The sequence below is a fragment of the Tachyglossus aculeatus genome, chromosome 7, assembly GCF_015852505.1.
Source record: "Tachyglossus aculeatus isolate mTacAcu1 chromosome 7, mTacAcu1.pri, whole genome shotgun sequence".
Lineage (NCBI taxonomy): Eukaryota > Metazoa > Chordata > Mammalia > Monotremata > Tachyglossidae > Tachyglossus > Tachyglossus aculeatus.
In genome coordinates this window covers 30285730-30312935 of record NC_052072.1, presented here as the reverse complement: position 1 = coordinate 30312935, position 27206 = coordinate 30285730, and the positions used below count along the sequence as shown (strand labels likewise).

Here is a 27206-nt window from a genome sequence, read left to right as displayed (position 1 = left end):
GGCAGTAGTCAAGCTGGTACTGGGTCAATGGCTAATGATGATGAGATCCAGTTGGTGAGTGTCCCAGTTACTGAGTGTGAGAGATGGGGGCATCCATGGATCTGAGGAGTGGGCAGAAGTAGCAGCTGGGGGATCACTGGGAACACCCACGGGGGTACTAAAGGCTCCAAGGATCAGTGTAGAGCAAGAAAGAATTCAGGAAACAGAGCCACCCAAACCAGTTTCGAACTAAGTTAAAACTTTCCATGAGTCTTTTTCATAAAAGAAACCTTCATATTACTGGTGGGGGGGGGGGGGGGGGGATTCAACCCTGCTATTTGGTAGCATAAACCTCAGCTTACTTTGATGGCTTTTAATCACATCATATTTCAAAATATCAACACTGGACCTAAAAGATGATTTGCTCAAAGTTGTTTCAACTGTACTAAACATCCTTGGTGTTGACAGCAAGCAAGATAAACACAATTCACTGTAGATCAGGGGAGGGCCACAAAGCAAAAAAACATGATCTGGATGAGAACAGCAGACCAAAAAAAAAAAAAAACAAACATTTTCATAACTGGAATGGTGAGCAAGGGACAGCAGGGGCAGAGGTATCCTGGTCGCTGTGGCAATATAATGCTTTTCCTCCCCAGTTAGTTTTCACCATGAGGTCCATAGCAAGCAATGAAGAGAAACATGTGGCCTGAAAACCGCAGAGTTAAGCCACAGTTCGGCCACTGCTGCTATAGATACAAGAAAGGGTTTGTCGTGCTTTACATAGCAATGCAATGTACAATATTTGCTTTTGGAGGAGTTCTGAATGTGACCAGATGTAAGGTTTGAAACACCCTAGGCAACTTCTATAAATACATACACACATGCAAGCTCTGACTGAATTGCCAAAGCTCCAACATCCTGAGAAAGCATACTTTGTATTAAGTAATAAAGTAGGTAAGTCTATTTTGACTAATATTTCCTGAATTGTGATATATGGACACTAAAATCAATTCAATAGGTTTTTTCCATATTATTCTACTTTGCTCTTAAAAGAGCTGCAGTGATCTTCTAACTCAGTACATGCTTTTTACTTTAGATGTTATATCATAGTATAAAAACACAAGATTATTTGAAAACAAATTAGGATCTGAGGTCTTTTTTAAGCAAACACTACACTAAAAGCCTATATTCCATCCTACAACAAGAGATGAAGCCTGGGTTTTTTCCTCAATGTTCTTTCTTACAAAAAGCATTTAGATAAATCATCAAGTTTGCAATCGGGAAAAAAAGTTTTAATTCCTGAAATTTTACAAATTTGGCAGAATAGTAACCATTTTCCTCAGTAAAGATTTTAAAATCTAAAAAGCGCTTTTATGCCAGGAATTTTTTTGGCTGAAAAAATTCCCCAAAACTTGCTTTAACTGCAACCACAATTTTTCCTATTCCTCAACTGCTTTTCAATTTTAAATCTAAACAATTTTGTGATTCTTTTCCTCAAGCAACTAACTGCTAACATGGTGACTGGCTTTTGCCACATGATAAAATAAGGGAAACATTTCCACCATGCAACAGGAAGTTTAGCTTTAAAGAATGAGCAGTAGGGAATGGCAGGGGGAAAGGCCAAAGATTCAAGCTGCCTTTTGGGCAAAACTCCGGACACAAATCCACAGGATAGATTTTAACTCGAACTCAAGAGTTCTCTCGAAGAATCCTACCATCCTCCGATTTTCCCTTTTTTACATGAAGAAAAACAAATAACCTTTCAGTGTACTTGAGGAAAAGAATTCAAGACTGTTAATTTCAATTAAAAGGGTGCAGTGCTTCCCCAATTTATAGTTGTAGGTGCGAGCCAAAGAAATTATTCTTAATGAACATGTGTCTGCCTCCAAGTGAGCATCTACATTAAAGTTGTGTAGTGAAGAAGTTAACTTAAAATGGGCGTAACTGATCATTAAAATAATTTATGAAATAAAAATCTGTGCAGCAGTCTCTGCCAACTTGTACCTCCCAAGTGCTTAGTACAGTGCTCTGCACACAATAAGTGCTCAATAAATACGATTGAATGAATGAATGAATGCTAGGTGCTGAACACTTTAAATTCCTATTTGTCGCGTCTCCTTTTGCAAATTTTGAAATAATATATCACCAGGATTTTTTCCCTTCCTCTGAAATAACAGTCATAAATCATTGAGCGAGGAAATTTACTGGATTGGGTTGGATCTGCTAAGGCAGAGTGCAGCCATTTCTCTCCTTTTACCTGGAGCTTCTGTAATAGGACACATGGTTTTGCCTAAAATGAACTAGACAGAGGGAAAACCCTCTCTAGTCTTTATTGCTCCAGCTAGATAGGTTCACATCTCCATACTCTGGCTCAGGTAGGAGACCCAGATTCTCTATACTCCCTTGTAACTCTCTTCTCTTCTTCAAATCCCATTTCCTGGTGATTGGCTTATTCATTCATTCATTCAATCGTATTTACTGAGCGCTTACTGTGTGCATAGCACTGTACTAAGCGGTTGGGAGGTACAAGTTGGCAACATATAAAGACGGTCCCTACCCAACAGTGGGCTCACAGTCTAGAAGGGGGAGACAGAAAACAAAACAAAACATATTAACAAAATAAAATAAATAGACTAAACATGTACAAATAAAATAGAGTAATAAATACATACAAACATATATACATATATACAGGTGCTGTGGGGAGGGGAAGGAGGTTAAGGTGGGGAGGAGGGAGAGAGGAAGGAGGGGGCTCAGTCTGGGATGGCCTCCTGGAGGAGGTGAGCTCTCAGTAGGGCCTTGAAGGGAGGAAGAGAGCTAGCTTGGCAGATGTGCGGAGGGAGGGCATTCCAGGCCAGGGGGATGACGTGGACCGGGGGTCGATGGCGGGACAGGCGAGAACAAGGCACGGTGAAGAGATTAGCAGCAGAGGAGCGGAGGGTGCGGGCTGAACTGTAGAAGGAGAGAAGGGAGGTGAAGTAGGAGGGGGCAAGGGGATGGACAGCCTGGAAGCCGAGGGTGAGGAGTTTTTGCCTGATGCGTAGGTTGATTGGTAGCCACTGGAGATTTTTGAGGAGGGGAGTAACATGCCCAGAGCGTTTCTGGACAAAGACAATCCGGGCAGCGGCGTGAAGTCTGGATTGAAGTGGGGAGAGATAGGACGATGGGAGATCGGAGAGGAGGCTGATACAGTAATCCAGATGGGATAGGATGAGAGCTTGAACGAGCAGCGTAGCGGTTTGGATGGAGAGGAAAGGGCGGATCTTGGCAATGTTGCGGAGCTGAGACCGGCAGGTTTTGGTGATGGCTTGGATGTGAGGGGTAAACGAGAGAGCAGAGTCAAGGATGACACCAAGGTTGTGGGCTTGTGAGACGGGAAAGATGGTAGTGCCGTCAACTGTGATGGGGAAGTCAGGGAGAGGGCAGGGTTTGGGAGGGAAGACAAGGAGTTCAGTCCTGGACATGTTGAGTTTTAGGTGGCGGGCAGACATCCAGATGGAGATGTCCTGAAGGCAGGAGGAGATGCGAGCCTGGAGGGAGAGAGAGAGAGCAGGGGCAGAGATGTAGATTTGGGTGTCATCAGCATAGAGATGATAGTTGAAGCCGTGGGAGCGAATGAGGTCACCAAGGGAGTGAGTGTAGATCGAGAACAGAAGGGGACCAAGAACTGAACCTTGAGGAACCCCTACAGTAAGGGGATGGGAGGGGGAGGAGGAGCCTGCAAAAGAGACTGAGAATGAACGGCTGGAGAGATAAGAGGAGAACCAGGAGAGGACAGGGTCTGTGAAGCCAAGGTTGGATACCGTGTTGAGGAGAAGGGGGTAGTCCACACTGTCGAAGGAAGCTGAGAGGTCGAGGAGGATTAGGATAGAGTATGAGCCGTTGGGTTTGGCATGCAGGAGGTCATTGGTGACCTTTGAGAGGGTAGTTTCCATGGAATGTAGGGGACGGAAGCCAGATTGGAGGGGGTCGAGGATATATGACCTCACTTTTGAGGATTGTCACTTTCTCAAGTACAGTTCTAAAGTCCAACCAGATGGTTACTGTGTCAACTTTTTGCCCACTCAAATCCTCTTGGTGTTCACCCTAAGTCCCACTGACCTTTGAATTACAGTGACAATAACAACACAAAAATCAAAGCAAATTCAAGTAAGGAAGGAAAATTCACGGCTTTTGTAAAAGTAAAACTTCAGATTTAAGACCACCCAAAGACTCTGGTTTTCTCCTTGCTACTCCAAATCCCACACGGGAAAAGTTTCTGAAAGATTCTTAAGTGTAACAAAAATGCAGGTACTGTTCTATTAGGAAGAGAAAAAGTGAAGAAAGTGAAATGTTTTTCCTTTGCTACGGTTATAATGGTTTCCCTTGGATTTCTTCATCCGCTCATCAAGATCTGTCCTGTACTATGTTCAGTTACACATTTTTCCCTTTATCTTCGACTTGGTTGCATGAGTGAACTCAATGCTTCCAAGTGTTTAGTTACATGCTCTTCCCACAGTACCTGAGGTTCTCCATAACTGTTATTAATAAGGACAATGATGGCGGGGGGGTGCCCAACAAGGGTGGGAAGTGGATTTGACTGAGATATTTACAGAGATTTTAGAATGCAACAAAGCTGATTTATAAATATAAATTTAAACCAGGATCTGCTCAGGCACTGTTCTGAAAGTTTTTGATAAAACAAGCCTCATCAATGATCTAGTGTCCCCTTAGACATTGTAGAGCTATCTGACTTCAATCAATCAATGTTACTTCATGAGCCTCTGAGTGCACAGGATTCTAACTAAACACTTGGGAGAACACAAGAGAAGCAAGGCACGTATTCCTGCTTTCAAGAAATTACAATCACAATGGGGCAGACAGACACAAGCTATTTACAAATAGTGGGAGCAGAATACAACATAACAGGAAGTAGTAAAAAGCATCTCGACGAATAAATAAGACAGCTAAATTAACTGAATATACAAATAAAAATATCCACATGTACACATTACCTGTTCAAACCCTCCAATGATTGCCCATTTCCCTCAGCATCAAGCCAAGATCCCCTATCATTGGCTTCAAGGCCCTGCACCTTTCTTATCGGCTCTCTTCACCTGTACTAGCCTGTTTGCACTCTTTGCTCTTGCCAACCCATCTCCTGTCAATACCTCACATTTGTCTTAACCACATCTGACCCCTGGCTCATGTTGTCCCTAGCACCTGGAATTCCCTTCTTCCCCAAATCTGCCAGACCTCAACCCTCCCCACCTTCAAAGCTTTCCTAAATTCTACTTCCTCCAACAAATCTTCCCCATCTAATCCATCAGTACCTCAAATCTCATCAATACTTCAGGCAACTTTAGCATTTACGTACTTATTTAGTTAACCTCAACACTTTTCAACACTTATTTTGATTCCCTTGCTCTGAATATTTCTCTGTCCAGCTTTCCCATTGGAGTACAAACTCGTCTTGGGTAGAGATGTGTCTTTTGCTTCTGTTTTACTTCCCAAGTACTTAACAAGGGTTTGCAATAAATACCATTAATGCCATTACAACTACAGATACATAAATTCTGAAAATAGGGATAAAAATGTGTTAAGGGTGGGTGTTGTGTTGACATGCCTGGGGTGCTATGAATGAACTGGTAACAGATTATTGGAAGAGCTGAGATTTTAGGAGAGCTGTGATCTGGTAGACTTAGGGTAGTGGGAAGGAATTCCAGACCCAGGGAACAGCATGACAGAGGGATTGGAGAATAAAGAGTGAGGCTCAGTTAGAAGAGTGTTAGTTAGGGAGGTGGTGAAGAGTGCTGATATGTAATACAGAGAGAGCTGGTGAACAGCCTTGAAGTCAGAGGTAAGGAGCTTCTATTTCATGTAGAGAGGGATCTGGGTAAACTGGAGAGTTTTGAGGAATAGGGAGATGTGGCACTTCAAAAAGCATGTAGCAGCATGTCGTATCATCTGAAGGGAGGGGAAGAGACTGGAGGCAGGGAGGTCAGGGAGGAGGCTGATACAGAAGTTGGTGTATTTTAACAGGTTAGAGAAGGTGGTAGCCGTATGGGTGGAGAAGAAGGGTTGGAGCCAGGAAATTCATTCAATCATATTTATTGAGTGCTTACTGTGTGCAGAGCACTGCACTAAGTGCTTGAGAAGTACAAGCTGGCAACACATAGAGACGGTCCCTACCCAACAGTGGGCTCACAGTCTAGAAGGGGGAGACAGACAACAAAACAATGTTGTGGTGGAAGAATCAGCAGGGTTTAGCAGTTGACTGAATGTGAATCAATGGGTTAATCAATTAACGGTATTTACAGGGTGATTACTATGTGCACAGCACTGCATTAAGGCTTGGGAGAGTACAATATATAGTAGAATTGGTAGAAATGACCCCTCCCCTCAAGGAGCTTACAATCTACAGGGGGAGAGACAATAAATTAAAGAAGGGGAAGCAGCAGTGAATATGAATAAGCACCTAAGTGCTAAGTGGACGGGGGATGGGGTGCGTAACAAAGAGGCTACTAAGGGAGTGGAATCTGTGCTGGAAAAAAAAATGAAGTTCAAGGGATGGGAAGAGAAACGAAATAGATGTTTCCTTAAGGAGGTACAAAAATTACCAGTATATCAAAAATGAAGACTTTTGAGACATATAATTAAAGAGGGAAAAAGAGAGGGGTAAAAATGATCACATCAGTCATTCAGGCAGTAAATACTATTCTCAGATCCTTAATGGGTAATTATTCAGAATGCTGAAATGAACTTCACAGCCAATATTACAATTCCTATATATAAGAAAACAATGAAAAAAAACCCCACATATTAGGTCAGATCTCATCCCAACTCAAAGAACTCAGAATGGCAATTGTCTTTCTGCATGAATCAAAAATGAACTTTGAAACCAGTTGCCAGTTATTTTATCTAAAAATAGACTGTTTAAAGTTTGTCACTTCTGGCAAGGCTATTCATTTCATTCATTCTCAATTCATCTTAAGCCTGAGGAGATAAACTTATCACCTACAGCCTGCATGCAGACTAAATACACGATTTGCAGTTGACATGGAATGTCTCCCATATCATAATGCTCCCTTAATTATAGTAGTTTCTCCAGTTTCTTTTTCCACTTGCCAGAAGCTGCCTATAGTAAATAAAACTAGACTCTCGCAACTAAAAAAAATTAATGAAAACATGCCCAATAACCACTTTAAAACATCGGTAAAGACTAGAACCAGAAGGCGGTATAAAGCACATAACAGATTGTAAACTTTAACAATTCATAAGACTTGCTTTGAAGTAGAATGGAAGGCTTTGAAAGTGGCCAAGAGCACATGGATTTTGTCTAGCCTTTTAAAACTGCACTATATTATTTGGAATTTTATTCTTCTACATTTTAAAGGGCAGGTAAATTCAGTTCTATCAGACTGCTTAAGGCAAAGGGGCTGTTAACACAACTCATAACTTTCAGTTTATAATCATTTTCCCACATAACCTCATAAAGTTGAACTTTAAAATATGGGAACTCTGAGTTTATGATTTTTAGATGATTCAAAACCAATACGCTCACAGAGCACACAATTATTCTTTGCATTCACCAGCACTCACTGGAAGCCTCCAAATGGTGCACAAAAGATTGGGATGGTAAAAAAAAAAAAAGTGACTCTCCACTGTGCATAGTCATTATCAGCATTTATTTGGTATCTACTGTATGCAAGAGCCTAAGTAGAAGATGTGGTCTTTGGCCTTAAGGAGCTTAAAATTTAATGGGGGAAGACATATAGACACAAATTATATATATACACATACGCTAAGAGTAATCAACTGGTAAAAGCAAAAGCAAAAATGAATGAATTAATGGAACAGTAATACACCTCAAAGCATAAATCAAAGGAATAATCATAAGCATGTGAGGTGTAATGAGGAAATGTAAAACAAGGCTGAAGGGAAATAAGACAATCTGCCTTCTTGAATTTTATCCACTTCTCCAGCAAAAATGCCTTCAATTATTAGACTACTAAACTTACTGAACTAAAGTCTTGTGCATGAATGTAATGACCATACTTACCCTACAAACACATCTGTATTTAAGTCCCCGCAAATTAAGAAGCAGTGTAACGAAACATCCAATTGCCCTGAAGCTAGTCATACATCCATCTATGAATTCATTTAGTTTATGCAGCCAGCCACAAAGAAATTCACCTGATCACGCCAGAAGTAAAAAGTAAACATTTTTTCTAGGATGATTATAATTTTAGAGTGATCTAGGAAAGGATTACATTATCATAGTTAAGACTGAAACAACTAGACTGTAAGGGAATGTGGGCAGGGAATGTGTCTACTATCTCTGTTATATTGAACTCTCCCAAGCGCTTAGAATGGTGTTCCGCACAAAGTAAGTGCTCAATAAATATTATTGACTGATTTAATCCCAAGACACCCAGGTTGGGAGCGGTAAAGGGACAGAGAAAACACTGCTTTCAATACGGTCTGTTCTGCAGTGGGCAATGTGTGCTTGCCAGAGTGGGAATGAGAGATTCATCTTTGTTGCTCTAAAGAATATTTTTAATAAAAGAGACAGAGAACTTTATATGAATTATCATGAAATGCCAGTATAAGTAATCCTTTAATTCCACAAGGGATCAAAATAATTTTGACAATATGAAATGATGTGTATCCTGTTCTTGCACACATTTTACATCCTGTACTTCAGGATATATATCAAAATATGCCTGTCAATACTGAAGGAAAAAAACAATTGGGAATCAACTCCTCCCTCCAGATACTCAATGGTAATTGCCCGAATGGGCGTTTGGCATGAATAACCATGGCACTACTTACTCTCCTTTGTGAAACTAACTCCTGAAAGAGTCATCGGCTAAATGTATCTACTGAGCAATCGTGTACTCTGCAAATGGGAAGGTATCCAGACACTGATTTCCTTCTAAACCCTGGACTCCATTCTCACACCCATGACCTACCTTTAAAGCTTCGATGACAAGATCTCTGGCTTCCAGTTCTCCTTCCAGAATGCTGAAGAGTGTCAGTAGTTCCTGTTTGCTGAGTTTTTCCAGATTCATCCTGAATGCCTGAGACAAGGGCAAGAGTTAGCATCACAAGCAGAAAACTTGGTTCAGTGTAGTTCAAACAGCAGAAATGACACTAAAACAAACCCCTACTAAGAAAGGATACACTTAATTTGAAAGTATCATTACATCAGGTTTTCATTACTAATTGTTTAGCAACAGAAAAAAACCATTTTCTTTATGGTTTTTATTGCCAGTTACAAAGATTGTTTGTCAACTTTTTTTCCTTCTCAGGGTTAAATGAATACCCCAAAGGGGTATGTGTTTGGATGTCTAGGAGAACAGACAGCTCTTACACTCAGAGGACAACAAAAAGACCACAAAACTCTGCACAGGATGCATTAGCAACTGAATAGATCGTCCATCTCAGTGAGAGTGCCAGCTTAGAGTACCTGGAGAAGAATGCAGAATTAGGGAGACATTAGGAAGCTGATGTCTATTCCTTTTCTATCAAGAGGGTAGAACTCTAGAGGAAATGTCCAGAATGGATAGTAACTTGTTCAGGATAACGAGATCTGACCAACAGTATGATTGTGTGGCACTCAGATCCTAGTCAGCCAGTAGGGAGGCTCACTCAGGGCAAACGAGCCAGGCTGGGGACAAAGGACCCATGGGGGGTATAATCCCCCCATGTGAGTGTGAGGGTTGAGACTGTCTCTGAGGGGGTTCATTTGACTGCATATCTGGGAACCCTGCAGCTCCCTAGAACATGGGCTCCTCTATTAGACAGTATTACCAAATCGAATTTCATCTATGACAACTGTGTTGGGGACCACCATTGGGTCGGGATTCCTTCAAGGGTCACTAATTTGGCATCACAATTCAGAATCTTCTGATGGGTAGTTGTCTGAAAGAGAAAAAAAGTTCTCTTTCGTAAACACTATGCTATATATGCAGTTCACTTAATCATGGACTTTTTCAATTTTGAAATGACAACCTAAAAATATAATGTTTAGACAGCCTAATTGGCCAGTTCACCACAAACTGAATTTATTTGGCCTAGAAAATCAAATCTCTGCTTTTCTGCACCATTTGAAATATGTGAAATGGCATTCTGTATGGCACGGGCTCAATCTTTTCCATGAGACTGATTCCACACAAACCACACACAGACCAAAATGAGACAGCTACACAATCTCCAAGGGTCCTCCATACCACAGTGATTTGTAAGAGACAATTTTAATGGTCTGCAATAGGGGCCGAACAAATATCTTCAAAAAAATAGCAAATCATGTTTCTCCCCTTTACTTGATTGGTTCTTTCCTAACAGTATACTCTTAAGCATAGATCTTCGCTTCCGTAAATTGCTAACTCAAAATCACCTAATACTGGCGACTGACAAAAAATTAATTGACACCTATAGTCGACCTATTGCCACCAGCTGACTAGACCATGTAAAAAAAATGCAATAGTATACTGTTCTGCTAGATTATGTTTTAAGGCCTGCTGCAGACATCCATTTTTCTCTGCACTGGTAACATCTATTTAACTAACTCTGTAGCAAATTTTATTCACTTGTGAATTCAGCACAGTGAAGGTATGTACTTTTTTCTGGGTTTAGGAAACTCTTATTCTAGTATAATTTTTAAATTCTAAAGTAAGTCTTCCCTCGTCTGTTCTTTCCACATTTCTGGAGAGAATCCTAAAAATAGTTCATCTAGATCTGACGTGGGCTATAGCCAAGGATAAGGATCAGTCAGTCAATTGCATTTATTGAGCATTTATTGTGTGCAGAGTACTTAAGTCCTTGGAAGAGTACAATATTGCAGAGTTGGCAGACATGTTCCGTGTCCACAAGGATCTTACAATCTAGAGGGGGAGATTGAATAAATTATGGATAATAATTAAAATAAATTATGGTGTGTATATACATGCTGTGGGGCTGAAGGTGGGGTGAATAAAGGGTACAAATCCAAGTACAAGGGCAACATAGAAGGGAGAGGGAGTAGGGGAATTGAGGGCTTAGTTGGGGAAGGTCCCTTGGAGGAGATAGGATTTTAATAAGAGTTTGAAGGTGGGGAGAGTGATGGTTTTGTCAGATATGATAGGGGAGGGAGTTCCAGCCCAAAGGCTGGACATACTAGAATTGATGCCCCAATCATTCTTCTTAAAAACCGTTCAGTCCATGTTTTCCACTCTTTAAGAATCTCCAGTGGTTGCATATCCACCTTTGCACCAAACAGAAACTCTTTACCTTTGGTTTTAAAGCACTCAATCACCGTGCCTCCTTCTATCTTACCTTGCTGTTTTCCTACAGCACACTCACTTGGCTTCTCTTCCACCGTACTTCAATCTCATCTTTCAAGGATCTGGGAAACTACCTCTAATGGACCTTTGAAGGCTGAAAGTCAGAACAGGGAGATGGGTGAAGGCAATTCACGACAAAGCATTGAAGGGAGGACAGGGAAGGGCATGTCATTTTACTTTATTGTACTTCCAAGCGTTCAATGTTCTGCACACACAAAGCATTCAATAAATACCAGTGATTGACTGACTGATGAAGAAAGAGTATAGATTGTGGTGATAGGAGACGCACTGTGGCCTAGTGGATAGACTCTGGAAGTCAGAAGGGCCTGGGTTCTAATCCCCACTCTGCCACTTGTCTGCTACATGACCTTGGGCAAGTCACTTAACTTCCTCTGTTCCTCAGTTACCTCATCTGTAAAATGGGGAATAAGACTGTGAGCCCCATGTGGGACAGAGGCTGTGTCCAACCCAATTAACTTGTATCTACCCCAGCCCTTGGTACAGTGTCCGGCACTGTAAATACCATTTGAAAAAAGTAATATGTGTCTATCTCATATCACTGTAAAAAATGAAACTACTTCCAGGGTCATTTCAGTCATACAGTAGCTGTACTTTAGACAGAAAAAAATGGTATTTTTTGCTCTTGGTGTGAAGACTAATATACTTACTTACTGTCTGTGCACCCAATAAGGTGATGTTGATAACATGGAGAGAATAACTGGTTCTCTAAGTAGAAACTGTCCAGTATATTCATTCATTCAATCATATTGAGCACTTACTGTGTGCAGAGCACTGTACTAAGCGCTTGGGAAGTACAAGTCGGCAACATATAGATGGTCCCTACCCAACAACGGACTCACAGTCTAGAAGGGGGAGCCAGACAACAAAATACATAGACAGGTGTTAAAACTGTGAGAATAAATAGAATTATAGCTACATGCACATCATTAATATGAGAAATACTAGAAATTGGGAGTCATTTTCTAGCATGGTGGTTAGGAAACTTTAAAATACTCCGATTCTAAGCTATCTGGTGCCATTTCAATACTGAGGGAACAGCTGCAACAGCTGGAACATTCTACGTCAACTAAATAATGCTATTTTGTCTTTTTTGTCAGAAAAGATGTCTACAAAACACAAAAATAGAAAGAAAGAAATCCTACCCAGAACACAGGTGCACCTCCCACTATCTTTGGTCAAGGAATGTGCCTGTTTAGTCTTATACTGTACTCTTCCAAGCACTAAGTACAGTGCTCTGCACACAATAAGCACTCAATAAATCCAATTGAATGAATTAATCTCCTTCATATTGGCTGCATTTGAAAGCTCTTACTTAGCATTTTGTTACTGTAATCTGAATGTATTATCACTTGGCATTAATGCTCCGGCCTTAAATGACAATGAAAAATGATAGTTATTACTTTTTTCAGGACAGCTGTGAATTTCCTTATCTGGGAGTTCCTGAGGCTGACAGGTTCACCATATACTGTGACCTAAAGTGGAAGTATAATTTAAGGTCTTTATGCAATTGTGGTTATGTAAATTGCAAGGTAACTATCCATTCTAAAGACTGTCAACAAAGTCTGTTTCTTCACAACATTCATAAAGGGCAAATTTACTGTCAAAGGGAAAAGTGCAACTTTATCACCACAATATTTGGTAAACCTATAAAAGTCAAGTTTCATTATTTCACATGAGTCCAGAGAGTTGAAGGGTGATGCCAATGATACAGAGCAGAAAACAGCTGGTGTTTACAGCAGAAATTGTCTACTAAGAGGAAAAGTATCAAGAAATTGGACATTGCTATTGCAGCTATATTTGCCTCTAAGATTTTCAGTGCCAATTCAATATAAGACAGCGAGTTAGCTTTTTACATTTCCTAAAAATTGAACACAGCAATAGACTTTATAAAGCAAATTGACTTTATAATCCTGAATTAACAAATGTGCTTTTGTTTGAATTTCCATGACTTGCATGTAGAGTGCTCAGAATATTTTTTAAAAATGCCATAGCTACAAGAGAACTTTTAAACCTGCCAAATTATGTATGGAAAAATCTCGCCAAAAAAAAAATCCACCTTCCTACGCAGGCTATGGCTAATTAGTTCCTGGCATAAGTGGTGCCATTCGTGGGTCAGTCCAGTCGTATCGCATGTCCGGTTGGCAACAGAAAGCTTGTGATGGCTGCCTGATTTGATAGTCATCCTAATGGGTTAGAGATGTGTCACTGAATATTACCCTCTATCATTTCTATCAATCCCACAAGCGTTTAGTACAGTGGTCTGCATATAGTAAGTGCTTAATAAATATGATTGAATGAATTAATGGCCTTGCATTGTTTCAGTCCCTCTTCAAACCTGGCGCCCCACCGCCCCCCATCTCTTGCCCCTAATGACTTAGCAATATACTTACTGACAAAACCGAAACCATCAGGCATGATCTCCCTAAAATATCCCCTACTCCTCTTCAGTCCCCCTTCCTCCATCCTCCTCCACTCTGACTCTCCCCAGCAGTCTCAAGAAGAGATCGTTCAATTCCTCACAAAATCTATCCCCTTCACCTGGGCTTCTGACCCCATCCCTTACCACTTCTTTAAAAACACTTGTCCTCTATTTTCTCCCCTCTCTGACTGCCATCTTCAAGTGTTATCCTCCCCCACTGCTTTCAAACATGCTGTCTCCCCTATCCTAAAAAAAAAAAATCTTCCTTGATCCTACAGCTCCCTCCAATTATCACCCCATCTCTCTCCTACTGCCTCCTGAGGTAACAATACCAGTTTACCACCAGTGAGTGAAGAAGTGTTTTTTTGGGGTTTTTTTGCTTTGGTACTGGCACCTTTAAGCTTCACTGAGTGGCCTCACAACCTGGTCTTGAGGGAGACAGTGGCCAATTCTGTTTCCTCTGTTTTCACCCCTCATGACTCAGAAAACTGTAATCATGCTTCCTTAGTCTTCATCTTTCCAGACAGCCTATCGTCATATGCCAACTTCTCCTTCCCCTTAATCATCATAGTTACACATCTCAGTCTCTTCTCTAAGTTTATTTTGTCCTGCTTAGGGTAGAGCAACAAAACTGGAAGCAGCATTCCACATGAGTCTGAACCATGGTTTGACCTGGTGATAACCCTCTGCCTTCTGTTTTCTAACCTCTTCTTGATAGAAGGGGACTGCAATGCTTTTAATTAGGTACCTTTTGTTTGAAAATAAATGACTCACTGATGAAGCAGTGTGGCCAACTGGAAGAAGCAGGGTGTTGGGAGTCAGAGGACTTGGATTCTAATCCTGGTTCATTCATTCAATCATATTTATTGAGTGCTTACTGTGTGCACAGCACTGTAGTAAGTGCTTGGGAGAGTACTATATAACAATAAACAAATACAATCCCTGCCCATAATCCTGGTTCTGCAACTTGTTTGCTTTGTGGACTTGTGCCTCAGTTTCTTCATCTGCAAAGAGGAGATTCAATACTTGTTCTTCCTACTTGGACTGTGAGTCCCCTATGGGAGAAGGTGTCTGACCTAATTAACTTGGATCTACCCCAGCATGTAGAACAAGTGCTTGACACATAGTAAACATTTTTTTTAATCATTATTATTGGCACAAACGCTCACTTCACTGGGGCAATGACACTGTGGAAGTGACAGACACCTTGAGCTACAACCCCACAGTGTTTTGGGCAGGAAGGGTAGCCCTAGTTAGTCTGCTCCACCCTTCAGCTTTTGAAAAGGATGAGTGAAGGTATCAGTGTGGTGACTCATCTTTTGTCACCCAAAAGGTTTTGGATGGAGGCTGGACACTGGCTGGGTGTTGGCGGGGAGGGTGAGATAGGTGTGGAATTGGGCCTTGACTACTGGGGAGCTCATGGTGTGAGCAGGGTGGGCTGAAGCTTGAGCTCATTGGAGAAAGGACTAGTGGGAAATCTGGAGCTACGGCAATATCCCAGACTCTCGCGTGGAGGGGGCTCGCGTGGTCCTGTGCGATGGTCAATCAATCGATCGATGGTACTGAGTGCTTACTATGTGCACAGCCCTGTACTAAGTACTTGGGAAAGTACAATACACTAGAGTGCTACATAAGATCCCACCCCAAAGGCAGCTTACAGTCCACAGGAGGAGACATATTAAAATAAATTTCCAGTAGGGGAATTTGTAAAGAATATTAATATGTGCGTAAAGTGCTATGAGCTTGGGGGAGTATTAAACAAATTAAGGGGTACACATCCAAGCGCTTAGTGAACACAGAGGGGAGGGCAGGAAAGGGAAATGGGGGTTTAGTCCGGAAGGCCTCTTGGGGGAGATGTGATTTTAGGAGGGTTTTGGAAGGTGGAGAGAGTGGGACTTGGGTGTGAAGAGGGAGTTCCAGGCCAGAGGAAGGAGGGAATTTAGGCAAGCGAGCAGATGGTTCCTCGAGGGGGCATAGGGGGCTACTTGTTTTTGGCCCAGTGAAGACCAAAGGGAAAGCAGAGAAGAACAGGGAGGAGGTTCCTCCTTTTGAACCCTTTACTTCCTTCCAGCACTTAGAACAGTGCTTTGCTCATAGTAAGCACTTAACAAATACCATTATTATTATTATTCCCCTCTTTCTCCTTCCACTTCTTCCCCTGCCCCTCAAAGCTCCACTCCTAAAATGAAAACTGGCACCACTGACTACTGGCCGGGTTTTATAACTAATGTACAAAACCAAAATCAATGCTGCAGAAAACCAAACCACAAAAAATGGTTTTTCTTTTTATTGGCTATACTAGACTGAGATTAAATGCTCAATTTAGCTACCTTAAACTTCTAAGGCATGACAAGCATAAGGCATATAAGATAGTTTCAATCAATCATATTTATTGAGTGCTTATGTGTGCAGAGCACTAAGCTAAGTGCTTATGAGAGTACAACACAACAATATAACAGACACATTCCCTGCCTCCAATGAGCTTATGCCATTCATTTTGACACAGACTGTTACCATCATGTTTAGGTGTTACCTAAGGAATAGAATAGTCTATAAATCTGAAATATATTCCTGTTATAATGCCTTAAAGATGTAATTCCTGATGTGCCCAAGTATCACTGCAGCTACATCAGATTCTCAGATATCATTTTAAAAACTGCATTATCTTTCAAGAATGGAAAGGCTACCCATTTCAACCTTCTGAAACAATACACCCATTTAAGGACTAAGTATGAATCTCAGGTTCATGTCTCCACAACTCGTGATCAGACAACCTACAATGAGGTTTCTAAAAATGAGCTTTCACAACATACTGTTCTTTCAACTGAGAAAGCCTCCGTTCCAACAAAGGACCAACATCTAACGATTGAATGAATCTAAGCTCTGTGCCTGGCATCTAAAGGGGAGTTTTACATTTGTCAGAAACAGAAACGTTTTCAATATAAGCATTTGAACCAAAGCCTGGAAATAGCTGACTTCTAATTTGCTTTAACATTCAAAAAATAAAATCCAGCACGTACATAATACATAACTAAAAATTTCAGTTTAGAGCAATGTGAAGTCTACAATCTGGTCATCCTGAGTGGTCAAGCAAGTGGTGTCAAAAATGAGTTACTTCTAGCTCACGGATCAATAGAAAGTTAAGAACACATCTGTTAAAGAAACGAGATAATGAGTTGTTACTTTGGGACAGATTCTACACTGTTTCCTGAAACACTAAAACCAAATAGCTAATTCAAAGTAACTCGGCCTTTTCTGGGATTACTAAAGCACATTGTTTCTTCTCACTATTTCCAATGGGTCTAAGATTCAGGAACAAAAATATCTTTGTGTTTAAAACTCCATAATATTTAGCAATAAGACAGTCACTTGCTTTCAGGCCCCAGAACTCTCAAAACCAGCTTCTCAGAAGTCCTGCAACATACACATAAAATGTGGCCAGGCCATTGCTAATCTTAGTTACATTAGACCTGAATTTCTCCCTTCATGTAACTTAGCTACCTATTACAGACTGCCTTTGCTTTGTTCTACAGGAGTACATTTACAAACTAAATACTGAACAATACGAGACTGCAAAGCCTTTTGACAACCATTTTAAATAAAACATACTTTGATTCTTTGAGGGATATTTCAAGCATGCTGTAATGCCTGATAGCAATAATGCATTTCATAATTTTCTGAATTTCTGGAGTGTCTTTCTTCTGAAGAGTTCAAAGCACTTTCACCTTCCTACCCTTCTTTAATAAGCTCTAGGAACTTTAGGGGAAAAAAAGAAAAAAAACTCAACTAAAATGATTCCATTAATCTCACTATATAACTTACCCTGCCAGACCTTCAGATGCCTAGGGAAACAAGTCAACAGGGGAACTAGGCTACCAGATTACTTCCTGCCCAACCTGGCTCATGAGGTTAGTTGCTTTTAACATCTCCTCCTCTCTTATTGATGCCAATGTGATTTACAGATATGTGTACTGAAGCAAGATGTTGTGAACTGGCTTCAGACCCACAGAACAACAAACATTAAAAAAGGACATTTCACCAAGTCATTAAAAACAGGTCTGGCCACTTAGATATCTGTTTACACCCCTTCTAGCTTCTCACCTGTAAAGAGATCCCATCTAGAAGAGATCAACACCAGTAGTTCTATTAAAATAGGTGCTTCATTATACCTAAAATTTTTTCTCTTTATGATGACCGATTGTCAGAAATTGCTTTTTAACTCTGTCCAGATTCTGTTGGAATCTCAAACATTAATCGTCCTGGGTCTTCACTATGTTTAACACTATCTGGCTGAAATGAGACCAATCTTAAAAAAGCAACATTTCTTGTACCATTTCACCTGCACTAGTTGTTGACATTTAAGTTTAGAGAAGCAGCGTTGCTCAGTGGAAAGAGCACGGGCTTTGGAGTCAAAGGTCATGGGTTCAAATCCCGGCTCCACCAATTGTCAGCTGTGTGACTTTGTGCACTTCACTTAACTTCTCTGTGCCTCAGTTCCCTCATCTGTAAAATGGGATTAAGACTGTGAGCCCCACATGGGACAACCTGATCACCTTGTATCCCCCCAGCGCTTAGAACAGTGCTTTGCACATAGTAAGCACTTAAATACCTTCACTAATTAAGTCTCCCTGGCATTCAATATGAAATCAGGCCATCATGATTTGTGACCAATGATGACACAGACTACAGAAACTCAAAATACACACCCTCATTTGAGATTCCACTCACTTGTAAAATGATTCATGGTTTGTGATTATAGAGGTGGAAGGGCAGGAAAAAGATGTTCAAATGCAAATGTTAGATGAAGTCACTATTAAGCCTCCACATACCCTACTATGCTCGTGGATCCTGAGTCTGTGTGTCCAGTTTAGGTCTGCGTCAATCTAAACTCAGTAAGGCATGGTCAGGGTCAGTCAGGTTTAGGTTCCACCCCATATCTGCCTCCTAGCCCAAGAGGCTGTGGCTCAGCAGGTGGGTGACTACTATGACTGAGACTGTGAGCCCCACATGGGACAGGGACTGTGTTCAACTCGATATGCTTGTATCCACCTCTGCATTTTGCACAGTGCCTGGCACACAGTAAGTGCTTAACAAATATCACTACTATTATTACAATGGATGTGGCAGTCTGCACGTATCTTTACCCTCGATTATTTCCTCCTATCTGTATTTTACTCTCTCAATTGCTTAATACAGTGCTCTGCACAGAGCAGGCATTCTATAAATACTATCTAGCCTGCCTACAAGTGGGCTCTTATCACCTGGGTTGCTGAGACTACAGTTCCCAGCAGCCCTGGGAGCAAAATGCACTGTCTGAGGTGGTACCCTTCAAAATGGAAGAGGGTGTACATTTAACTTCTGGACAAGGATCCCTTTGGATCCAGTTTGGTACTCTGATGTTAGGGGTAAGTGCTTGTATTAGGTCAAGTCCCAGATTTCTGGCTTGCACAAAGCTCTCAGGAATTGGCTCGCCAAAGCAGGGTGAGCTTAAAAGGTCAGCGTTCCTCCCAAGAAACAAACTCATTTCCTAACTACTTATAAGGATACTGAGGCAGAAGGGTATGAAACAAAACAGTTAAAGTCAGTGCTTGGTGACCTTAAACATACTGCACTGCAATAGAGAATAGGAAGAGACGTTTTCACCAGACTGGGGCAGCTTCCTATTCTTGCATAGCAATGCCAAGCATGCATTTGGTTCGGCAGAATTTCTATAGCTTTTTAAATGAAGTCATATTTTACATTTTTAATAACTGAGAACGGGCTGTGATATTTTTAGAAAACTTACTTTACAGCCTGCTCAAAAACAGCTCAAGAGCATTAGAACTGAGGGGGAAAACTGGCATACACAACCTATGGCTATACATCCTTTTGATCAAACAAAAGGACACCTCTCTACTCCCTTTATTCCTGACCAAAGAAGCAGGTAAGTTTCCAAATTAAAAGCCGAGATGTTTAGTCTTTAAGAGAAAAGAAAAAGAAAAAGAAAAAAAAAACAGCTCTCCACAAAGAATGAAGACACTCATTCCAAAATGATTTCTAGGATGCTCATTAAATTCTGCTAGAAACAAAAATCTGTCCCAAATCTCTTGCTATCTAAAGCTCAACCGACATGAAATCCTTTGGTTAAAATGTAGGTGGAAGGGATTACTCTTTGTCCGCTCCCACTCTATTTATGAAAAGCAGGACACTTCTGCTGTATCCTAATTCCACTCCGCTAATAGACCATTTAACATTCAAGTCAACTGAGCCTATCTTTGATTCGAATGCAAACGTGTAAATAAGCCCAATTCAGACAAGGTGTTTTAAATAAGAATAAGGAGGGGTTGGTTTCTTGCTATTTAGCTTCAAATCTTCAGAAAACAGTAATGTTCTGTTTTGAAGCAATTTGACAAGCCATTTCTGGAACCTACTATCATAGGATAGCCACCTATCTTCCAAAATTGAATGTCTATATCTATTTCTGCTCCTTGTCTTCTGCCACTAACACCCGTTCCCTGGTAGTCGCTGTCAGTGTTTTTTTTTTTTTAACGGTATTTGTTAAGTGCTTACTAAGTGCTAGGCTCTGTAATAAGTGCTGGGGTAGATACAAAATAATCAGGTTGGATAGAGTCCATGTCCCACCTGGGGCTCACGGTCATAATCCCCATTTTACAGATGAGGTAATGAGCCGCAGGGAAGCTAAGTGACTTGCCCAAGGTCAAACGGCATACAAGTGGCAGAGCTAGGATTAGAACCCAGTGTTACCCTTCTCCACTCAAAAAGGCCAAAATTTTCTCAAAAAAACCCTCCAATTTTGTTCTGTGAATCAGCTTGCACTGCTAATACATATATAACCACACTGTGAACTGTCTTTGCTCAGCATGGATGAAATTCATTCCTTCAATTCTATTTATTAAGCGCTTACTGTGTGCACAGCACTGTACTAAGCTCTTGGGAGAGGACAATATAACAATAAACAAACACATTCCCTGCCCACAATGAGTTTACAGTCTTGGGGTGGGGGGGGAAGGACACATATTAATATAACTAGATTACAGATATGTACAAAAGTGCTGTGGGGCTGGGAAGGGGAAAGAACAAAGGGAGCAAGGCAGGACGGTGCAGAAGGGAGTGGTGGGGGGGATCTTAGTCATGGAGGGTTTCCTGGAGGTGATGTGCTTTCTATAAAGCTTTGAAGGGGGCGGTGGGGGGGAGAATAATTGTCAGATTTGAGGAGGAAGGGCATTCCAGGCCAGAGGCAGGACGTGGGTCAGGGGCCGGTGGTGAGGCAGGCAAGATCGAAGCACAGTAAGGAGGTTAGATGGGCTGTACTGACCATATTCTGTTCCAAGCTTATTGCACTTGGTGCACTGGTGGAAACATGACCAACAGAAATGGAAGTCTCTCCCAACCTTCAAATCCTTATTAAAAGCACACCTCCTCCAAGAGGCCTTCCCCCTCTTCTCATCTCTTCTCCCACTCCCTTCTGTGTCGCCATTCCACTTGGATTCAGCCCCACAGCACTTATATACATATCTGTAATTTATTTTTATTAATGCCTGTCTTCCTCTCTAGACTGTAATAATAATGATGATGATAATAATAATGATAATGGCATTTGCTAAGCACTTACTATGTGCCAAGCACTGTTCTAAGCACTGGGGTAGATACAAGATAATCAGGTTGTCCCACGTGGGTCTCAGTCTTCATCCCCATTCTACAGATGAGGTAACCGAGGCACAGAGAAGTTAAGTGACTTGCCCAAAGTCACACATCTGACAAGTGGAGGAGCCTGGATTAGAACCCACAACCTCTGACTCCTAGGCCCGTGGTCTTTCCACTAAGCCACGCTGCTTCTTTCTGTCCTTCCAGGTGGCACTTATATTACCAAAGCACCTTACATTATTTAGTTATTTACTCCTAACAACATCCCTGTGTGGTAGGGTTCAGGTATTATTAGCCCCAATTTACAGCTGGAGAAACTAAGGCATGGGGAGGTTAAGTGACTTGCCCAAGGCCACACAGGGAACACGCGCAGAGCTGGAACTCGAACCCAGGATCTCTGGTTTTCAGGTCCACGGCTCTTCTATCACGCCAATGTTGCCTCCACTGTAAGCTCCTTGTGGGAAGGCAATGGGTCTACAAACTCTTTTATATTATACTCTCTCCCAAATGCTTAGTACGGTGCTCAGTGAAAAAGACTAATTGCCTGAGGGCAAGTGGTGACCCAGGACAACTATAATCTATTCATTCAATAGTACTTATTGAGCGCTTAATGTGTGCAGAGCACTGTACTAAGTGCTTGGGAGAGTACGATAAAATAAACAGACATATTCCCTGCCCACAATGAGCTTACATCAGGGAGCCAATTCATTTATTCATATTTACTGACTGCTTACTGTGTGCAGAGCACTGCACCAAGCACTTGGGAGAGTACAATACAACAATAAACAGACACATTGCTGTGAGCACGGTCTCGATCCTGAAGGCATACCATTAAAAAAATTCTAGGCAAGCTGGTGACCTATTAAAGTTACTTACCTAAAAATTGTAGTTCATTAATCTTATTTACATTCCCCCGCAGTTCACAACCATTGATATTCAACCCTGGAATAACCAACACTGAGGAGGGTGAAAAGCTATTTTAAATTTCAAGAGTGTTCTAATTACCTTAGATGAAAAAGTAGAAAAGTTTTTTTTTTCCTCTGCAGAAGATGGTCATAAAAAGTTGGCTAAAGTGAAGCTTCAGTATAGTTTTATAAAATAACACTAAGTCAGAGCTTTTGTGTAGCACAGAAAGAGAGAACTGGGGCATCTCATTAATATGTGTCTTAGCTTTTTAATGTCTTTTCTTTCCCGGCTATACCAAGACTGTGATTATTTTACACTTCCATAACTTTGCTCATGTTCTCAATGTGGCCACACAAGTGCCAACCATTTTTTATTTTTGTCTTTGCCATTTTTTATTGTATTATATAGTTTTTTCTTTGTGTCACTGGCAGCTTGAACAACCTTTCCGGCTGAGTTAATTTTCTTCATTTGTAATTACTATTAAAACGCACCTTCCTAAGGTTTGCTTAGTGTTAATGCTCATTTCTGGGGAGCCATGATTCCACTTCCTATAATAAATTTTGGTACATAAATGTCAGAAATCTTCAGTGCAGATCTCCACAAAATCAAAATTCTTCCTTTTGTCTTCCTGGTTTTGTACTGTGCCTGTGAGGGTAAAGTTGAAGTCTGGGAACAAAGTCCTAAAAGACTTGAATATGCCCAATAGTTAAGACATGAGGGTTTCAGATTCACGACTCACAAAAAAAAATAATCCTCCAATAAAGTTTGCAGAGGGATTAGCTGTGGGAGGGAAAACGCAACCTCTGATGGGTTAAATCTTAGTGAGTTTATTTCTGTGCGCTTTATTACCATCCTCAAACATCAGCACTGCTTCTTGCTTCTGTAAGAACTATAAAAGTGGGACTAAACAAAAAAAGGAAAGGAAATAATGCTAAAAATATACACCACAAATTTTTATCTCTGGCAAGCCGCAAGTTCACGGAGTAATTTAAATTAGTCTGGATTGCAAATTGAGGTTGACTAAGTCTTTGCGGCATACACACGACTTTCAGAAGAAAGGTATAATTATGATACACCTTAAGTTTGCTTTTATTCTTTCATTTTTTTGTGAATGCTCTTTGCTTTCTAAATTGGACGGACAATGTTAATGTTGTAAAACAAAACTATCTGGTAACCTAAGCAACTAGAAGACCTAACTATTAATTCTTTCGCCTGTGGAAATAGGGACCATAAAACAGTGGGTGGAGAAACCTAAGAACACGAAACTAGATTAATTATAAACCCGAAGACAACAGGGCTTGAGTTTCCCTTCCTTTTGTATCTGGGGCATGAGATCTTCAAGTTAGTTAAGTCTGCCAGGCCAACACACCAAACCCAAGAGGGTTTGAAAGCTCTATTTCAGGAGGACACATCTCTTGGCTAGGACAATTTATTTACATTCCTATAATGTTTCCGATTGAAGAAGCCTAAATTATTGATCGACTAACCACCGAGCACCACCAACACATACACTGGCTTAGGGAACTGGCTTAGTGAAGGCTACTACCAGATGAGTTTTCCCGAGGTGATGGGGATGCACAGAATAGGATTTACACCTTACTCTTTCCAAAATGCAAACCAAATGCTTTTAACACACATATCTGATAGATAATGGAGAGAGGGAAGGAACTAAAACCCACAAAGTCTTAAGAGACAGAGATTTATGCTAATTTCTCCCTTCCATCATCTAAGAACTGGATGGGCCGAATGCCTGCTCATATTTTCCCTTGGTGAGGTGAGGTCCGTGGGGGTTCTCTGCCTACCCCTGGCCTTACCTGGATGGAGAGGGAAAGACGGGCACCAAGAGCTGGGGTGCAAGAAGGCTCCCTGCCCACCCCAGGCCATACCTGGATGGGAAGGGGAAGATAGGCACCCAGAGCTGGGGTGCAAGAAGGCTCTCTGCCCACCCCAGGCCTTACCTGGATGGGAAGGGAAAGATGGGCATCTAGAACTGGGGTGCAAGAAGGCTCTCTGCCCATCCCAGGCCTTACCTGGATGGGGAGGGGAAGATGGGCATCTAGAACTGGGGTGCAAGTGGGCTCTCTGGCCCATCCCAGGCCTTACCTGGATGGGGAGGGGAAGATGGGCATCTAGAACTGGGGTGCTAGAGGGTTTACGAGGGAGTGGACGGTAAAGGAGGGCTCTCTGCCCACCCCAGGCCTTACCTAGATGGGGAGGGGAAGATGGGTATCTAGAACTGGGGTGCAAGTGGGCGTTCTGCCCATCCCAGGCCTTACCTGGATGGGGGAGGGGAGGATGGGTATCTAGAACTGGGGTGCAAGTGGACTTTCTGCCCATCCCAGGCCTTACCTGGATAGGGGAGGGGAAAATGGGCATCTAGAACTGGGGTGCAAGAAGGCTCTCTGGCCCATCCCAGGCCTTACCTGGATGGGGAGGGGAAGATGGGCATCTAGAACTGGGGTGCTAGAGGGTTTACGAGGGAGTGGAAGGTGAAGGAGGGCTCTCTGCCCACCCCAGGCCTTACCTGGATGGGGAGGGGAAGATGGACATCTAGAACTGGGATGCAAGAGGGCTCTCTGCCCACACCAGGCTTTACCTGGATGGGGGAGGGGAAGATGGGCATGTAGAAGTGGGGTGCAAGAAGGTTTTCTGGCCTACCCCAGGCCTTACCTGGATGGGGGAGGGGAGGATGGGTATCTAGAACTGGGGTGCAAGTGGACTTTCTGCCCATCCCAGGCCTTACCTGGATGGGGGAGGGGAGGATGGGCATCTAGAACTGGGGTGCAAGTGGACTTTCTGTCCATCCCAGGCCTTACCTGGATAGATAGGTGAGGGGAAGATGGGCATCTAGAACTGGGGTGCAAGAAGGCTCTCTGGCCCATCCCAGGCCTTACCTGGATGGGGAGGGGAAGATGGGCATCTAGAACTGGGGTGGTAGAGGGTTTACGAGGGAGTGGAAGGTGAAGGAGGGCTCTCTGCCCACCCCAGGCCTTACCTGGATGGGGAGGGAAAGATGGGCATCTAGAACTGGGATGCAAGAGGGCTCTCTGCCCACCCCAAGCTTTACCTGGATGTGGGAGGGGAAGATGGGCATCTAGAAGTGGGGTGCAAGAAGTTTTTCTGGCCCACCCCAGGCCTTACCTGGATAGGGAGGAGAAGATGGACATCTAGAACTGGGAAGCAGGGGAAGATGGGCATCTAGAACTAGAGTGCAAGATGGCTCTCTGGCCCATCCCAGGCCTTACCTGGACGGGGAGGGGAAGATGGGCATCTAGAACTGGGATGCAGGGGAAGATGGGCATCTAGAACTAGGGTGCAAGACGGCTTTCTGGCCCATCCCAAGCCTTACCTGGATGGGGAGGGGAAGATAGGCATCTAGAACTGGGATGCAAGAGGGCTCCCTGCCCACCCCAGGCTTTACCTGGATGGGGGAAGGGTAGGTGGACATCCAGAACCAGGGTGCAAGAGGGCTCTCTGGCCCATCCCAGGCCTCACCTGGATGGGGAGGGGAAGATGGGCATCTAGAACTGGGATGCAAGAGGGCTCTCTGCCCACCCCAGGCTTTACCTGGATGGGGGAAGGGTAGGTGGACATCCAGAACCAGGGTGCAAGAGGGCTCTCTGGCCCATCCCAGGCCTCACCTGGATGGGGAGGGGAAGATGGGCATCTAGAACTGGGATGCAAGAGGGCTCTCTGCCCACCCCAGGCTTTACCTGGATGGGGGAAGGGAAGATGGGCATCCAGAACTAGGGTGCAAGGGGGCTCTCTGGCCCATCCCAGGCCTTACCTGGATGGGGAGGGGAAGATGGGCATCTAGACCTGGGATGCAAGAGGGCTCCCTGCCCACCCCAGGCTTTACCTGGATGGGGGAAGGTAGATGGACATCCAGAACTAGGGTGCAAGGGGGCTCTCTGGCCCATCCCAGGCCTTACCTGGATGGGGAGGGGAAGATGGGCATCTAGAACTGGGATGCAAGAGGGCTCTCTGCCCACCCCAGGCTTTACCTGGATGGGGGAAGGGTGGATGGGCATCCAGAACTAGGGTTCAAGAGGGCTCTCTGGCCCATCCCAGGCCTTACCTGGATGGGGAGGGGAAGATGGGCATCTAGAACTGGGATGCAAGAGGGCTCCCTGCCCACCCCAGGCTTTACCTGGATGGGGGAAGGGAAGATGGGCATCCAGAACTGGGGTGCAAGACGGCTCTCTGGCCCATCCCAGGCCTTACCTGGATGGGGAGGGGAAGATGGGCATCTAGAACTGGGATGCAAGAGGGCTCCCTGCCCACCCCAGGCTTTACCTGGATGGGGGAAGGGTAGATGGGCATCCAGAACTGGGGTGCAAGACGGCTCTCTGGCCCACCCCAGGCCTTACCTGGATGGGGAGGGGAAGATGGGCATCCAGAACTGGGGTGCAAGAAGGCTTCGGGGGGGTCGGGAGGTGAAGTGCAGGGAATAGAGGAGAAGAGCTGGGATGGGATAGCGCCGGCGAGGTCTTTCCAGGTGCGGGTGAGGCCGGGAAAGGGGAGCAAAATCAAAGGAATGGAAACCCATCAGGGCCAGGGGAGGGGTGGGGGGGAGAGCCAAGGCTGAGGGGGGTCCGAGGGGGCGGCGTCTCCCCCGCAGCCCCTCGACGTCCTTACCGCTCCCCGGAGGTCCGGGCCCCGCTCGACGCCGCCGCCGTCCGCTCGCGCGCGCTCCCGCTCCCCATCCACCAGCCCCTCCCACCCGCCCCGCGCCCTGATGACAGCCGCCCGGGCCAATCAGCGCCCCGCCCACCCCGCCCACCCGCCAATGGGCTGCGAGGGGAGGCGGGGCTTCGCGCTGTCAGTCGGGCTCCTCAGGATCCCTTTTGTTTGGGAAGAGCCGGGCTTGGGGATGGAGAGGGCGTCACTTCCGGCCGGGACCGACCGCCTTTCGGGCCTAGGCGCTTGTT

At 43.4% G+C, this 27206-nt stretch overlaps 1 protein-coding gene across 5 annotated transcripts in view; it reads right to left on the bottom strand.

Annotated features, from left to right (window-relative positions):
• Positions 1-26958, bottom strand: part of CTTNBP2NL (CTTNBP2 N-terminal like) — a 53781-nt gene extending 26823 nt beyond the window's left edge. The window contains exons 1-4 of one of the 5 annotated variants that reach the window (XM_038748871.1): positions 26914-26958; positions 11278-11379; positions 9775-9885; positions 8934-9041 (exon numbers count right to left, since the gene is read on the bottom strand). In XM_038748871.1, the coding sequence (XP_038604799.1) occupies positions 8934-9041; positions 9775-9789 (123 nt within the window). In that variant the 5' untranslated portion in view covers positions 9790-9885; positions 11278-11379; positions 26914-26958. Of the gene's footprint in view, positions 1-8933; positions 9042-9774; positions 10351-11277; positions 11499-26913 lie in introns of those variants that run through there. The other 4 variants (XM_038748874.1, XM_038748873.1, XM_038748875.1 and 1 more) reach the window with 4 other exon arrangements.
• Between the last annotated feature and the right edge of the window lie 248 nt (positions 26959-27206).